The sequence below is a fragment of the Nelumbo nucifera genome, chromosome 3 (genome assembly GCF_055504915.1).
Source record: "Nelumbo nucifera cultivar China Antique chromosome 3, China Antique-T2T, whole genome shotgun sequence".
Lineage (NCBI taxonomy): Eukaryota > Viridiplantae > Streptophyta > Magnoliopsida > Proteales > Nelumbonaceae > Nelumbo > Nelumbo nucifera.
Window position 1 is genome coordinate 86,324,258 of NC_142651.1, and position 18,457 is coordinate 86,342,714.

Consider the following 18,457-nt stretch of genomic DNA (forward strand, 5'->3'; position numbering starts at 1 on the left):
AAATTAAAATAGAAAAGAAAATTTTAAATCCGAAAATAAAACAAATAAATGTTTAATATAAGGCTAATTCAGGTAGTTTTGATATGCAATAAACTAGTCCCCAACAATGGCGCTAAAACTTGTTGTGTAATTTATGCACAGTTAATTCAGGCAAGTGTACCTTAGTCAAATGTGCGTATAATGGTGAGAAAAGTTTCGATCGCACAGAGACTAAATCACAGTACCAAATCAATTTTAAACTAACCTAAGTTGAACTCATGAATCAATTGAATGAATAAAAATTGAAAGAATTAATGCAAATCCAAGAACTTAATAAAAACTGAATCGATGGATGAATGTAGCTAGGGTTTAGATTTCATTAAATCAAGGTTATATAATTACCTATATAATCCAATTCAAGACTGAAATTACCCTAAGGTATATTAAAGTTATTTGCATGTGATGGTGGATTTCCCTAAATTAATTAATAAGCTTTCTCAAGTCATATTAATCCTTTATTAATCCAATTCTACCTTCAAATTTTTAAGTGGTTGTCAAAAGGAAAAATAAGCATTAATTTCATTGGAAACCTCTAATCGTAGAATGGGATTTGATTCACTAAGCTTCCTTGATTCCCACACATGAGCTAATCATCTTTTGATATCATAGTCTATCTTGCAATTTTTAATGCCTAGGGATCTAATTCATAACAATCCTTTGGTCAGTCATGCATGAATTATCAAATCATTAAAAGATAGGCCAATTGTTTTAAAGCATTAAGCACAACAATAAAAATTCCTCATGAAAATAATAAAGGTATTGAATTGAATTAAACAAATAACTATATAATCTCAAGATCAAAATCCATCTAAACCTTAGCTAAGAGAATTTAGCTAAACATCATTAAATTCAACATACTCAAGAAAATTAAAGGGGAAATACAGCAAGAACACATCAAAGAATGAATAGAATAGTAAGAAAACTTTAGCCTTTGGAGGTCGAAGACAAGTGCAACAACTAATCCTTTATCTCTCTTGAATTCGTATTCTTCCTCTCCTTCTCTAGCATGCTGAAACTGCTTCCTCTCTTCTTTTGATGTGCTGAGACTGCTCCCTCTTTTCTTCTCTACCAAATTCTCTCTAAGGATGTGCCCCTTTGCCTTGAGTCTATGATCCTTTTCATAGTGCAGCCCCCCTTATACTCCTAATTCAACACAAATTAGGTGTCTAAGTCAGACCCGAAACTTGTAGTTCGAATTGAACTTGGCTGGCGGCGGAATTATGGTGAATGATACACATAAGAGTTATAACCTTATCTCTTAACTTTAATTAGCCATTTGAATCATCTCAATCCGAGTTATAGGCAGAATGTTATGCCCAAAATACGAGAACTATATCAAAACAGAAATTTTCCCTTTTTTATGCATCCATATCAAATCCGATTTCAATGGATTTTCTCCTTCATGGCTACATCAAGGAGCATTGCTGCATGTTCTTTCCTCTATGATTATCTTGATCAATTAAATTGAATTCCTCCTTAAAATTCCAAAATTAGGCTCCTAATCACCTTGCAAGACAATTTCATCATAATTAGTGCAATACCATGCTAATTCAAAAACATTATTATCAAAATCATCAAGTTAGAGGTATGAAAATATGTACAAATATAGGCTTATTAGTGTTCCTCTTGGAGAGAAATTGAAGCGGGCCCCACTAAGAAGGGATATCATCCAACGATCTATAAGGGCACCATGGCAATGATGTGCATTCAGCCATGGTGTTCGAAAGAGACACTATCGAATTGACATGGGCCAAGTGCTTATGGCCCATGTACATAGCACATCACATCGCATACATCACATGCATGAACATCCATAATTGATTTAATCAACTTGATAACTGTAAAACCCATAATTAAAATTTAAAAACATTTCGGCCCATTTAAAGCCCATAATATTATCAAATAATATCTTCTAGGTATATGGGCTGAATTGCAAAGAGCAGTTCGGCCCACATAGCATTTATGCTAAATTGGGCTAAAGCAATTTTAACAAATTAAAACTGATTTTTATAGAGGTGGGTTGAATTGCATCTTACAATTAGCCATCAAACCCTCGGCCGATATGTGAAACTTCAGGGCTGTGAACAGCCCATATTGAAATACAGATTTGGTCCAATCTGTGTCGAATGGGTCTAGGGTTTGGTGTTTAATTCAAGATTCAATTCAAGAAAATGATCTAAAAACTAATCATGGCTGATAAATGACAATCAATAATCAGCAAACAAACATATCAGTGGGTTGTTCATGTGGATCCAAACTTGCAAGAAAAAGATTAGTCGCAGCTTGCATATTTGATTTTTGCAAATTGCATATTGTAGATTTCTCATCTACGCAAGTGTCTTCTCCTCCACGCGAACCAGCTTCTTCTTCCAACGAAATAAAATAGAAAAAGCCTAATTTTTCTATTAATTTACATCAGAATGAAATCCTATAAATTCTATCTAAAAAAAATTATTCACAGACCAAGAATGAATAGAATACAGCAGTAGCGCGGATTTATTGCGCCCATTAAAGAATTCGATCTCCACCATACGAACAACCCAAAATCTAAGAAATATAAATAGAGCAATTCTAAATATATTGTAGATTAATAAAGATTTAATTTTCAGATCATTTGCCCAAAACTGGGAACCTATTTCCCAGCGAAACTGCAAACTACGCAAATTGGGTAAAACCATTTCTGTCGATTTGCATAGATCAGATCTGGTTTATTTTCGATTTAAGAATTGAACCTGGCTCTGATACCATTGTAGGGGATGGGAAATCTATCATATGGATAGCCGAACCCTACAAGAAGGTTGGGAAAATTTTCAAAAATTTCTTTCTTTCCCATCCGGGAATCGTATTCCCTAATTTGGAAAACTGCACTTTCAAGGTTCGTTCTTGAACCAAAACTAGACCAGTTCCGAAACCAAAAAGGAAGTGAGAAATATTCCTGATATGAAGTAGCAGTAACTCCCAATGCAGGTGTTCGCACACAAAGAGAAAACCAAAACCCGCCTCCACTAAAGATGACACAGTGTGTAGTGGAGCAGGATCAGCAGGATGATTCTTCAGCAAGAATTGAGCAAGGGTTAGTGAGCATGACTTCAGATTGTTTCTTCTACCAAGAAACAATATCAAGAACTCTTCTTGATTAGATCCACAATTGGAGATCGAATTGGGTAGGGGCAGCAATAACTAGGGAAGAATTCTGCAGTTTGCTGTTGTGTGTAAAATTTGAAGAATTTGCCCCCTATTTATAGCCTTCTCTGGATCGTTCTCCTAATCTAATTAGGAGAGATTTTTCTAATCCAAATCTTATATTTGGATCTGGACTTTTAAATGGATAAGACTTATCTTATCCTTCAGCTAATCCTAATCAGTTTAAAACTGAATTCGCCCCCTTTAAATTAACTAACTTAAGCCCAGTTCGAATTGGGCCTTAGACCCATTAAGCTTATGTGCTCACTTACTCTTTAATCTGCTGGCAACTTGGCTCTCTTTGTATGGCATAGGACCCTGACATTGATCTACACATCAGTCACATGGGTTTAGCCCAGTCTTTATTACAAGGCCTGGCTGAATTCACTATAGGAAACAATGAACCCCTGAGTTCATCACCATGGGCTCTTAATGGATCCAGACACCTTATGGAAATCCAAGAACTGTGGGCAGATGCATGATTAGCCCATCAGGTCTTACCCTTAATGGTCTTACACTTAACCTCTCAGCCCTTAATGATCAAGCACTACCAACAAGAGAGGACCTCTCCCTCGGCTGCAAGGTGCAGTGCTGCACTCTCTACTCACATGGATCCCGGGAATTAAAACATTTTGCAAACATTTTGAAACCATCATATATATATATATATATGTATATCTCTATATAAATATATTTTGCAAAAACAAATTTCAACAAGTTTGAAATCAACTGTTAGCAGTTTAGGTTTCCACCAGAGAGAGTGCATTACCCAATCATTCACTTTGTCCGACAAAAAGGCTGATTCTGTCACTATGATCACCCACTCAGGTGAATTCTCGGACTGCCCCAACATACCCAGTTTTTGACCCCCTCTAAGGATCTCTTTGATTGGCATATCAAAGACAGCCCAATCTGACACCTAGTGTAGTACCATAATCGAGTCTAGGGGTCAGGTGTAACATTCCAATTTTGCCCATCTATCTCCAAGGTGTAGGGCAATATTGAAATTTGGTCCGGCTCAGGGTTTTAAGAAAACCCACATTGCATGTACCTCAGGTCTCAACCTGGCAGTTGAGACAAGCCACCTCAACCAACTTGGTGTCACATCAGTGTCAGCCTTGGCAGGATAAATATCTCCCCAGATCTATCCAACAACTGTGAAGATTCTAAACTAACACGAGTCTCATAAGTGTCTAGTTTAAGGGTACTACATAGAAACACACCACAATGACATGAATCAATTATGTACTTTATTCATTTACAATAAATGTCAAAATATACATCAATCTGATTGGAGCTAAGGGCATACTTGTCTAACTCCTCAAACTATCCATGATATCCTTAGACACTTCGATCATATCGAATTGTCTCTATATCGAATTGTTTAAGGAGGCTATAATGTAACATCGAGTAAAAGAGTTCTTCTCCTTTCATTCTTGATATTCCCTCCTACGGGCCTCAAAAGCCCTATCTCCTGGACGTTCCAAAGCAAGGTTTTTAGCAACCTTTTCCAATTTCTCAAACATTAGCACCAGCATAAGGTTACGGAACCAGTCAACATAATTTGGACGCTTAAGCTTATTATTGTCCAACAGTTTAGTGAATTGTCCGTTTGCCATTTCTAATAAAAGGCAATGCAAATTATTAGTCCACAACCTAAATTGATTCATGTTATTTACATAAAAAAGTCTTTTAATCTATGTCCCATTTCCATTTATTCATCTCTGAGATTTCCCTCCCATTTCAGTGACGGAAATGCGGTTATGTCTCTAGAAATGTGGAAAATCACATACGGTGCATGGAACTAATTGTTTTAGTTGCAAAGCCCCACCACTTTCTGTTAAGGATCATATCCACTCACCTTATTAGTTTTTCCTTTGGCCTCTATTAGACAAGGTTCATTGCCATTTTAGGTTAAACCTTTATGTCTAGTAAGTGCAGACCCGTCATATTCGTGAACGCCAAGGTACCGTGAGAGAGTCTTCCATTTTAGGATAGGCCCCTCCCACATCGGTCTATGACGCCCCTATCATCTTTTGAAACATTCAAACAAACTCACCAGCAAATGGAAAATCCAATTTTATGGTGCATCTCCTCATTACTAATAAACCCATCATCATGCTAATGACAAAAGGCCTTCGAGTTCATCACATGAATGTCCTTATCACATGCACTTATATAAATTTGGAGGGAATAAGTTGTTACATCCCTAGATCTGATTTAGGTCAAACCATAGTGGCTCCCACTAACTTTCTTAAAGCTAGATTCAAATGGGCACAATACGGCTAGGGTTCCATAGGATTCCTCTTGGGGAGGAAGCTTATTTAGAGCCCATCGAAAAGGGAGATCATCCAATGATCTTTAGGGCACCATGGCAATGATGTGCATTCAGTCATAGTGTGTGTAGAGAGCCACTAACGAATGAACATGGGCTAAGTGCTTTTGGCCCATGTACGTAGCACATCACACATCACATACATGCACATGCATGAAAACTTGATCAAATCAATCACATAAACTATAAAACCCTAATTAATTAAAGTTAACACATCATCAGCCCATTAAGGCCCATAATATTATCAAGGTATATGGGCTAAACTGCAAAAGGCAGTTTGGCCCATATAACTGTAATTCTGAAATAGGGTTGATTCTGCTTTAACTTATCAAAACTGGGTTTTATAGGGGTGGGCCGAATTACATCTTGTAATGGGCCATCAAACCCTTGGCCCATAACCAAATTTGGGTCAGATAACTAACCCCATTGAACCATGGGCTTGGTCCAACCAATTTGGACTAAACTACGTCAAATTCGGCCTAGGGTTTGGTGTCCAATTCATGATTTAATTCAAGAAAGTGATATGAAATTAATTATAGCTGAAAAAGACAATCAAGATCAGCAAGAAAATAAAATCAGAGGGTTGTAAGTGTGATGATCTTGGATAACCTGCAAACCTGCAAAAAGATTAATCGTAGATAGCAAAAACAATTTCTGCAAATCACAAATTGTAGATCTTGTATCTACAAAACTTCTTCTCCTCCTCTACGCAAACCAACACTTCTTCCAATGTAAAAAAATAGAAAAACCTAATTTTCTATTAATTAACATCAGAATAAATTGTATAAATTCCGTCTAAAATAAAAAAAAATTTATTTACAAATCATATTGAATAGAATAAAAATAACAGGGTGCACAAATCTTGGCACCAATCAAGATTTTGATCTCCATCACACAAACAGCCCAAGAATCCAAGAAACAATAATAAAACAGTTCTAAAATTATTCCAAATAAATAAAGATATAAATTTCAGATCACACACCCAAAACTTGGAACCAATTTCTCAGAAAACTGCAAACTTGTGCAAATCGAGTAAAGCTGTTTCTACCCATTTGTGCAGGTTTAAATCTGGTCTAAATTTGGTTCAAGACTTGAACCTGGTTCTGATACCACTGTGGGGAAGGGAGATCCCTCATATGGATGGCCGAACCATGTAGGATGGTTGGGCGAAATTTCAAAAATTTTCTTTCTCCCATCCAGGAGTCGTATTCCTTGAATTTAGAAAAACTGCATTTTTCAAGATTTGTTCTTGAAACAAACTGGACCAGATCTGAAACCAAAAGAGGAAGAGGGATACCTGATATCCATGCAAGTAGCTCCCAACGTAGGTGTTCACGCCCAAATAGGTCACCAAAAGCTGCCTCCACTGATGATGACACTGTTTATGGTAAGGTAGGATCAGTAAAGAGGTTCTTTAGCAAGAACCCAAATTCTTCAGCAACAATCACGTAGGGTGTGAGCACAACTTCAGAATGTTTCTTCTAGCAAGAAACAATATCAAAATCTAATCTTGATGAATTCCAAGAATGGAGATCGAATTGGGTAAGGGCGATAAGAGCTGAGGGAGAAAACTACAAAATGCTGAATTGTTTTTTTTTATCTTGAGGAATTTGCCCCCTTATTTATAACCTTCTTTGGATAAGCTTCCTAATCCGATTTGGAAAGAGTTTCTTGATCAAAGTCTGATATTTGGATTTGGACTCTTAAGTGGATAAGAGATATCTTATCCTCTTGCTGATCCTAAAGTCATATGAGCTTTAGGCCCATTAAGTCATATGACTCACTTTCCCATTTTAAATGCTATTTAGCTTGGCTCTCTTTGTATGGCATGGGACCTTAGCATTGATCTCCACAAAAGCCATATGGGTTCAGCCTAGTCTCTGTTACAAGGTTTGACCGAATTCACTACTGAAGACAGTGAACCCCTGAGCCCATCAGTTTGGGCTCTTAGTAGGCCCAACATTTACACTAAATGGCCCTTGGCTCCAGCCACCTTATGAAAGCCCAAGGACTATGGACTTATGTGAGATTAGCCCATCAAGTGACAACCCTAAATGGTTTTACACTTAACCTCTTAGCCCATAATGATCAAACACTGCTCGACAAAAGATGACATCTTCCTCAGCTGCAAGGTATAGTGTTGCATTCTCTACTTACATGGATCCCGGGAATTAAAACCTTTTGCAAACATTTTGTAAAACCATAATATAAATGTATATCTTTATATAAATATATTTTACAAAAACAAATCTCAACAAATTTGAAATCAACTGCTGGCAGTTTAGGTTTCCATTAGAGAGAGAGTGCATTCCCTGATCATTCACTTTGTCCGACAAGGGGTTGATTCTGTCACTATTGTCACTTATTCAGTTGAATTCTCAAACTGTCCCAACATACCCAAGTTTTGACTTCCACTAAGGATCTCACTGATTGGCATAACAAAGACAACCTAGTCTAACACCTAGTGTAATACCATAATCGAGTCTAAGGGTTAGGTGTAGTTTTCTAGTTTTGCCCATCTGTCTTCAAGGTCTAGGGCATAACTGGAAAAATGGTCTGATTCAGAGTTTCAATCAGATCCACACTACATGTACTTTAGGTCTCACCTTAGCAGCTTAGACAAGCCACCCCAACCTTCTTGGCAATACATTAGTATCAGTCTTGGTAGGATAAACATTCACAGGTCTATCTAACAACTGTAAAGATTCTAAACTAACACGAGTCCCATAAGTGTCCAGTTTAAGGGTATTACATAGAAATAGACTATGATAACATGAATCAAATATGTACTTTATTTATTTATAATAAATGTCAATAAGTACATCAATCTGATTAGAATTAAGGGCATAAATGTTTAACACGGGTCTCACCATTCGGAGTATGAAGCATGGGCATTTGGTTCTGTCTAGGGAAGCATTTAGTCTTGGGCATTTGGTTCTCTATTGATGGTACACGGTGCTCAAAAATGCGGTTTTCTGTTGGTTCATTTCAGGTATGTTCAGTTCAGGGTGAAAGGCTTTGAACGAATGAAGGAGAAACCCTTATCCCCTTTTTATTGGCATGTTTGGTCTCAAGCATACGGCTCTCCATTAGTGGTATCATGGTATGCGATGTTCAGCAGTTCAGGCATGCGATTTTCCTTTGGTTTGTCTCAGTCCCATTCATTTGGAAAAGCTTTCAATGAAAGATGAAAAAACAATGTAAATTTTAATATATTAAATGTAGGACTAGATGATGTCCGAAATGTCCGTTAGTCCTACTCGTATATACAAGATTCAACTAGTGTTGAGATGACACCTCTGACAGTGGGACTCAATAACATAAAGTGAAATGCATAACAATTAAGGGGGGGGGGGGGGGGGGGGGGGGGGGGATTGTGGATAAAAATCAACGCTATCATTCTGTGATGTCGTGGGTCAACTCATTCGATCCAAACGGTTAAACTGAGGACCCAAAAAATTGGAGGCAAAAACAATTTTGTTTTTAACTTGATTTTTACAACATTGATAAGTAATTATATACACAGCCAAATATTAAGTATGTTTGGGCTGGTCAAGGCTTCAACCCTAACCCAACCCAAAGTTCCAAAGTTGAATCAGGTTCGTACTTTTTTTACCCCAACCCAAATTTCAATCCAACCCAACCCTATTTTTTTAGGCTGGTTCCAGGTTGGGTTTAGGCTAGCCTGGCCCAAGTTGTCCTAATAAGGAGCCGACAGCCTCCTGAAAAACTTATTTACTAAGAAAAAGTAATAAGCTTTTTTAGTTCAGCCATTTCACCTGTTATCAAACGACCCCTAAGCAAGGTTCAAAATATTGATACGCCTGATATGCCAGTAAGGTCATATTGGGCGAATTGATAGTGTTTTTTTATTTTTTTATTTTTGAAACTGGTTCAGGGGGACCAGTTTAGGGCTCCTCCACCCCCTGAACCGGTCAGACTCCCGATACACCCCTATACACCCACTATAGGGGTGTATCGGAGGGGTTTCGGGAACGATATGTGTCAATACTTTGAATCTTGCCCCCAAGAGAAAAAAAAAAGCTAATTCATGCAATAACACAAATGGGGGAAAGCAAGTTGACGTTCACTGCCCACTACAAGTATGAATTCCACAGACGTAAAATTTACTTAAATATGATACTGATAATTCTTAAACAATGATGATTATAAACAAAGAAATGAAGAGTGATTTGTGTTAATCACTTAATCTAATCCCTTTACAAAATCCATGATAAAACCATTCATTACATAGATGAAATCGTCACATATACATCGGTCCAAGGACCCCTCAATAGATGTGTATAAAAAAATGGTCCATGCTTAAATAGTTAAAAAAACAAAAAATGACTCCAACTGAAAATTATCACAATATCGGGGCTTCCCCTTTGACAACTAAAAACTGCCCCCGCACTTTTAACTACAGTGGATACAAACTGAGCTTTTTTACAAGCTATTTGAATTTGACATGTAAAAAGCTCGATTCGACCTAGCTCATATCAAGCTTCGAGCTGAGCTCAAGTCCATTATGTAGGTTTATTTGCTAATCAAATTGAACTTGAACCTAATGATGCTTGGCACATTATCAAGCTCAAGCCAGGGTGAGCTTGAACATACAAGCCTTTGAGTCAAACTGAATTTGAACTCATGTCTCTAACATGAATTGAGCTAAAACCTGAACTTGAGCATGTTGTTTTTCTGCCAAATCGAGCTCAAGTAGCCAAATATTCATTCGGTTTGGCTCAGCTCAAATCCACCCCTAACTTTGACAACTAAAATGCCTGGGCAGTGAAGTTAATGGGCATCTATGATTGTTACAATTGACCTATAACAATGCCTTTAATCCTGCACAAGGCACAAAGCTTATCCCTCTCAAGAAATTTCATACAACTAAACAAACAAGTTGTTGGTATTACTTATCCCCCCCACCAAACATCCCCATCATGTCTTTTGAAGAACCCATTTGCTTCATCAAATTTTGTAGGCCACCCATACCACCTATTTGCTTCAACATCTGTGGTGGAAGGACTTTACTCATATGTTGTGCATTCATATTTCGAGACAATGCACTCATTTCCCCCTTCTTTGGAATCTTGAGCCCTTTCATCTTGCTCCAAATCTTGGCAAGGCGCTTATATTCTTCCAACATCTCCATCACTTCTCTAACAGGGCGACCAGCACCTCGTGCTATCCGCATCATCCGAGACTCATTCATAAGCTTCAGGTTTGAACTATCCAACTCTGCAAAATTAAGAATGAAAAAATGGGCCTCTGGGGGAAGAACAATTAAGAAAGGATGGGAAAATCAGACTAGAAGCTATTGCTGAGCATAGATTGTGCTGGGCTGGCAGACACAAGCCTGGTACATCTGTTGAATTCAACATATAGGCCATGCTTAGAACTAGATTTCTGGCCAACACATAGCAACTGAACCTGAAATTTGCTTTTTAATTATTGTAGGATTTTTTCATATATTATTTCTTAAAGTAAAATTGTCAAGGAAATGGCATTTCACAATTATGTTTTCATTGTTTTGCAAATAAAATATGAAAAGTTGGATTTACCAACATTTATTGAAAAGGCTTGGTCATCCATCAATGGCTAAATCCATCCATCTTGAAATGAATTTTAAGGATTGGCTTGGGCACAATGCGCCCAACCAGTCCACCCCACCTTGTGAATAGAGCAGGCCATGGTGACGGAGCAGGAAGTGGGGTAAAATTGGTGGAAAAAGATGAGACAATAAAGATGATACATAAAATAAATAATAGGAAAAATGTAAATCAATGTTAATTTTTTTAGCCATGGGAATTTAGCTGTTGCATACACCATAACCTGAACTCAACCCCAACTCAATTACAGGCACGTGGAAGTAGTCTTAGTATTTTTTCTTCTTTCTTAAACCTTCTCTTGCTTTTCTTTTTCTTTCTTTCTTTAGGGAGGGAGGTTGTTTACATAATTAAGTTGGCCTAGTTGTCACCCAATCTCTTCATAGACAAAAGAATAGCCCCTCTAATTTTACCAATAGGATGTGATGAACAGCTGATACTTGTCCACATGGCAGGATATGAAAAATAAACCACATTTTCTAGACCAGCATTACCTTCATTTGTCATGGAATCCATCATAGTCATGGAACGCTTGATCTTTGCTTGGCTTTCCTTTTCACGACCTTTTGGCATTAACTCTGCACTAAATCCTGGAAGCATAGAAAAAACCTACAAAGAAAAGAAAGCAGTGGCAAATCAGAAAAAAGGTATTTGTGTGGTTGCAAGTAAAGCAAAGAAAAAATGAAGGTTATAACACAGTATGACAAAGAAACATACACCCAACGCCAACAAGATTGCAACAGTAAAGATGGGAACTCCCTCAAAAACAATTCACTCCTGATCATCCCTCTCCTAACAGGACAATCACCATTTGAGTTTGTAGAAATGAACATTCATCCAAAGAATGGATATGGCACTTAACAGAATGGAATGGCGAAACGGGATTCATGTAGCAAATAACATATGTCAATCTCATCCTCTTCACTTCTCATGAGAAGATCCATATCATTTTGTATCAGAGTGCTAGTTCCAGGGCACTCTACTGATTTGCTGCTATTAGAAAGGCTCATTAAAGTCATCTATACAGCCTATGAAGTTACTGGTGGTCCCGTCAATGACATCCATGTAATGAGTAAATCCTAGATTTCAATAGAGGAATATATTTGGAGATATTTGGTGAAGTTCAATTCAATGAGTTTAATGATTTTTTTTATCATGCCTGTAGTTAAAGCTCAAAGTGTCATAACTGAACAATTGATACGTATTAAAAATTGGAATTGGAATCAAAATTAGAATGGTTTATTCCCATAACCTGTTTGGTTCAAATGGGAATTGGAATCAGAATGAGAATCAGCTGGAATGGGATCTCATTTGTAAGGGAGGGGGAAGGAATTGTTATTGGGAATGGCATTTCACCAAGAATGGAAATCAGGTTCTGATTCCATCCAACCAAACGGTTGGAATCAGAATGACCATTCCAATTCCGACTCCACCCCTATTCCATAGGCCCTAAAATTTCACCCATTATCTAGTCTGATAAGTAATTTCCACACCTGTTGTCAAGTTTCAAACTTTAAAGATGCCCCTAATTTCTAGTATTTCATGTAATGTAGTGCTAAATCCAAAGAAAATCAGTGTATGGCACTTTCCTCATCTGTAGCATCTATCTATTCACCAGCATTACTGAACTGTAACGAGAAGCTATTCCACATGAAATATTGTTGGGCTAAAACTGTGAAACCATAGCCTTTGATGTCATGATTCACTTTATGCCACTTTATCCAATTCAAAGTGTGGCTACACCAATACATCAAGGCCGTGATTCACAGTTTTAGCCAGTGAAGAGTGATATCAGAGGTTGATAAGTAATTGTGGAAGGCATTGTATTGCAGCCTTTCAGGGAGTTTCTTGGGGATAACCTGACATGCAAGTTCAGTGTCTTCAATTCATTGAGTGCCTCTGTGTGTTTGTGTGTATTGAAGAGAGAGAGAGAGAGAGAGACCCATTCCCATTTCCCCAGTTTACATAAGTACATAACCCAGTGTCCCAGTTACATTTCACTGAAGAGTGAAGATCGACATTAGAGGTCTCTCAACAGAAAAGTTATTTTATTAATTTAGGAAGAAAATTTACAATATGAGTAGCCTTGGCTACCCCAAGCTCTTAGGACAAAAAGCAGAACCATATTCTTACAGTTACAGCTGAGCCCAAAAACAATTCCCTCTATTGACCCCTTGCCTAGCAAAATAATCAGCTAAACAGTTTTCTGATCTAGGTACCCATTGCACATTCACCTGCATGTCTTTTGAGAATCTTTTAAACTTCTTCATCTCATTTCTGAAATACCATGGAGTTTTGTTGCTATCTTTCAGCCAGATGATGATCACCTTTGAATCTCCTTCAATCAACAACTTCCTGATCCCTATTTCCCATGCCTTTTGGACCCCCAAAACAGCAGCCTTTAGTTCTGCACCCATTGAGTCATCTTTGAATCTTCTTAGCGGAGGATGATGCAGCAATTGTGCCCCATTGTCTAAAAATATCATCAAATGTGAAGTCTAGAAACAATTCAGTTGTCTTCACCCAACGTGTCACCTTTACCATTATACTTAAAATCAGAGCCTACTTTTTTTTTCTGCTAAAAAATTCTCTTATTTCTTTCTTCCCACAATGTCCAGATCACTACAGCTCTTGTGCACTTCCAAATTAATCTTCCCCTCTTTCTTGGCAAGCTGAAAGTCAAGGGACCAAACAATTTATCCAAGCTAAGTGGAGTGTTCCACCTGCAACCAAACAAGGAAAAAAACCAATCCCAAACACTACAAGCAAAAGGGCAAGAAATAAGTGATGAGCAGATTCACCATTTGGTTCACACAGGACACACCAGTTTGGAGATAGGTACCAACCAGGTCTCCTCCTTCGTAAAAAATGATGAGTATTAATCACACCATGGTAAACCTCCCAACAAAAAGCACTCACCCTAGGGGGGATTGGACAACACCACACTTCCTTAACAGGGAAAGACATAGGAAATGAAGGAGAGGGAACCAGCATTTTAAAGAATGAAGCACAAGTGAAAATTCCAGAGTTACCCATCCATAATCAGCTATCCACTCTGCTATTATCAATAATAACACCATCCAACAAAAGAAGCAATTGTGACACAAGATCCAACTCTGAATCCCTGACATTCCTACAGAAACCCAAATTCCAACCAGTTCCAGACTGAGAAGGGGAATGGACCAAGAACTCAGAAATGGGTCTACCTTTGAAAGATGAAGTAACAAACAGAGAAGGAAAAAACTCCATTAAAGGAGCTTCTCCTACCCATAGATCCTCCCAAAATTAGATTTTGCTTCCTGAGTTGGTAGCATACCTGGTATGAGGCAAAAAATGTGGAAGAATTTTGTGGATAGCCTTCCAAGGAGAAGCACTAGAAGCTGTTAGATATTCCAGCATCCCAACCGTTCTCTGAAAGCCTATGAATGCTTGCTACCACTCTATGCCATAGTTTGTCTGTTTCCCTTGGAAATCTCCAAAGTCATTTCCCTAAAAGAGCCTAGTTCTTTTCCTTCAGTCTTCCCAAACCCAGCCCACACACTCTTTCCTCCTACAAACCATCTCCCATCTAATTAAGTGATCACTCTTCACCTCCCCAGGTTCCCAGAGAAAGTTCCTCATTATTTTCTCAATTCTTTTCACAATGGCTTGAGGCATGCAAAAGACTGCAAGGTAATAAATTGGAAGATTAGCCAATGTAGATTTAATAAAAATTATTCTACCTCCCAAGGAGGTATAGTTCCTCTTCCATCCCACTAACTTCCTTTCCAATTTCTCCACCACCGTATCCCAAAAGAATAACACTCTAGGATTCACTCCCAAAGGTAGCCCCAAATATCTTAATGGCCATGCACTTGAAGTACACCCTAACTCCCTAGCCCAATCTTCAATCTCAGCTTGACTCAAATTGATACCAGCAACCACACTCTTGATAAGCATATTTGTCAAGGCAACGCCTAGGCGACGAGGTGCCCTTGGAGGCTCGCCCTACCTAGTTGCCAAGCAGTTCTGTGCACTGGGTTATAAAATACTTTTATATTTTTAATATTTTGACACTATATTTATAAAATAGACATTATTAAACTAGAATATTCATTCTATGTGTTTATATACTAATTTCATTTTATTATTTTCTTATTTTGTTAGGGTTTAATCAACGCAAACATTGCTAACTGCTGTATTGAACCCATGGTTCAAAGTATCGATACACCTCTGCCAATGTGTATTGGCAGAGGTGTATTGGTACTTGTAACGATACTCCCCCTATTTTTTTATTTCTTTAGTTTTCAATTTCATTTTTAAATATATATATATTATTTAAAAATATGGGTCCCCGAAAACACCTGTAAACAGGTATCGGGACCCTAGGGAACCTAGGGAACCTAGGGAAGATGGTTATGGAACCTAGGTAACTACTCTAGGATATATGGTTTTACTTAAAAAAAATCCATCGCCTAGGCAACTGCCTAGGCAACTAGGCGACAAGGTGCCCCCCTGTCACCTAGCCTCGCCTTGGCGCATTGAAAACTATGTTGATAAGATTGCCTTCAAATTTGTCACTCTGTCAAAAAGATTCACCAACAATCTCAAATTCCTCGAATCATGTTCTCCCCCCCTTTTCACAGGAAATTATGATGCCATCTGCAAATTGTAGATGGGTCGCCCTTACCCTATCTCTTCACCTTCCATCCCTTTATTAGTGCTCCCTCATTCGCTTTCACAAATCTGCTAAACACCTCCGCAATGAGAGTAAATGGGAATGGGGAGAATGGATCCCCTTGCCTTACTCCTCTAAAGGCACTAAAAAAGTCCTCTACTCTCCCATTCACCACCACTGAAAAGTGACAAGTCTTCAGGCATCCCTTTATCCATTTGCACCATTTTGCACCAAAACCCCATTTATTTATATATCTCAATCAGGAACTACCATTCCACAAAATCATAAGCCTTCTCTAAGTCCAATTTACACACAATTCCTTTCTTGTCTGATTTCTTAAAGTCTTCAACACATTCATTAGCAATAAGAATTTTTGCCTCTCCTAAACGAACGCCCCTTGGAAGTGAGAAATAATTGAGGAAAGAACCTTTTTTAATCGCAAAGACAATACTTTAGCCAATATTTTGTAGGGGCTAATCGCCAAACTGATTGGCCTGAAGTCCTTAGGATGATTGGCACCTAGCTTCTTAGGGATCAAAGCAATAAAAGTGGCATTTAAACCTCGGATAATTTTCATTAGATCCTCCTTAATCCAATCCCTACCTTCTTGGTAGAAAGCCATGGTGAAGCCATCTGGGTCAGAAGCTTTTGAGCGATCCATGGCAGAAATAGCTTCCTTGACCTCTGCTTCCTTGAATTACTGTTATAAAACAACTCTCCACCTTTCTTCCAATAGAGGTCCTTCAAGTCCTAGACTCCTTCTGGTAGTTCCTAGCCTCCTATAGATTGATTTAAAATGGTTCACAAAGGCCCTTGAAATATCTGCTTGTTGGGTGATAGTACCATCCTCCATCTCCAACATAAAAATGAAAATTTTCCTTCTCCCGTTTGCAATTTCTATGAAAGAACTTAGTGTTAAGAATTTCTTGGAAGGAAAATAGTAGAAATAGGTACTGGTATTTTTTACGAATATGAGGTTTAGGTCCTTACCAATCCATAGATTTCAAGGTGCCATGGCAAGGCTAGGCGATAGGGGAGCGCCTAGTCGCCTAGCATTGCCTAGGCGATGGACTTTTTTTATGTAGAAAACATAGATCCTAGGGTAGTTCCATAGGTGCCATAACCATATTTTCTTAATAATTATTCATAATTTTCATAAGTATAGAGTTCATGTTAAAGTATAGAAAATCAACATACTAATGAGAAGAAGAAAAAGAAGGAAAAGAAATTTCAAAAAAATATAAGGGCTGAACCCTTACTTCTGTTATAGGAAAAGAAGAAAAGAAAAGGTAGTAGTAGTACTAGTAGTAGTAGAAAATGTGTTGATTAGACAATTTTAAGTTCTTCCTTACTTATTGGTTCAGGTTTTGAAGTCTTTGAGGGTTCTATACAGCATTTAAAAATGTTTGTATTGATTAAACCCTAACAAATAAGAAAATAATAAAAATAAATTAGTATATAAACACACAAAATGAATATTTTAGTTTAATAATGCCTATTTTATAATTATAATGTCAAAAAATAAAGAATAAAATAGTATTTTATAATAAATAGTACAAAACTGCTTGACGATTAGGCGAGGTGAGCCTCAAAGGGCGCCTTGTCGCCTAGGCATCGCCTTGACAACTATGGTCCAATCTACCTTCCCAAATCCCAAGACCCCAGATAGCTGGGACCAACATTGAGTAATATACCCTTTGACAGTTTCTCAATTTGTGCATGTCATTCATTTTATTTTTTTTGATGAATTTTGTGCATGTCATTCTTGTGCAAGGGACATGCTATTTCATGAGTAGTCATCTGTGATTGTGGTCTGCAAAGGGTGATCTATGAGACCTTCAACAGAATGGACGAATCCTCATTCAATTTGGTGGTCTCTTAGAATCTTGGTACTGATTCCTCTCTTCCATATTTACCACATGGGTCCATTAAACATGTCTGTTACATGACGTTTGGAAGTGCAACTCACTGGTTGGCCTAAAAACATGTGCTGATGTGTTCTGATAATATTCAGAGTAGGATTGATTGAAGCCCTGGTTATAAATTCAGTGATCTTATTCCAATCATGGTGCCCCCTTGTGACATTGCAGGGGTCAATTAGTTGGGAGGAGAGTTTTTTGAGGCAGATTAAACGAAGGGGTTGATCAGAAGAAAAGAAGATTACATGTTTTTTCTTGATTTCTATGGGTATGATTGATAGCCTGAATATCCAGATGACCATTCTAAAACTAGATGAAACAATTTTTTTTTCTTTCGATAATAAAAGCTAGATGGAACAAATTTCATGCATTGTTTTAAAAGGCTTAAGCCTTGAGGCGCGAGGCATACACCTTGAGGTGAGATGCACAGATTTTCGCTCAAGGTTTGGTGTGAGGCTTAAGCCTTTGTCAGAATAACACATAATCCTCACGCCTCAATGGTTATTTAGTGATTTAATTCAAAATATCTAACAGTTTCTCTTAGTAAGCCATAAAAAGGGCCAATCAAGTTTTTAATTTCTCTTGGATAAATCAAGTGAGATTTTTTTTTATTATTCTTCTAAATCTAGCATCCCAAATTTGTTATCTTTTTCATTTCTTTTCCTAATGTACTTATTTTCCTTTTATTTATTTATTTATTTATTTTGCATAGACC

General features: G+C 37.6%; 1 protein-coding gene across 2 annotated transcripts in view; it reads right to left on the reverse strand.

Moving 5' to 3' along the window:
- Window positions 1–18,457, reverse strand: part of LOC104613512 (signal recognition particle subunit SRP54 2) — a 59,000-nt gene that overhangs the window by 2,988 nt on the left and 37,555 nt on the right. Inside the window, exons 8-9 of one of the 2 annotated variants that reach the window (XM_010281357.3) lie at window positions 11,661–11,775; window positions 9,753–10,798 (exon numbers count right to left, since the gene is read on the reverse strand). In XM_010281357.3, coding sequence (XP_010279659.1) covers window positions 10,470–10,798; window positions 11,661–11,775 — 444 coding nt within the window. In that variant the 3' untranslated portion in view covers window positions 9,753–10,469. Of the gene's footprint in view, window positions 1–9,752; window positions 10,799–11,660; window positions 11,776–18,457 lie in introns of those variants that run through there. The other variant, XM_088901121.1, reaches the window with a different exon arrangement.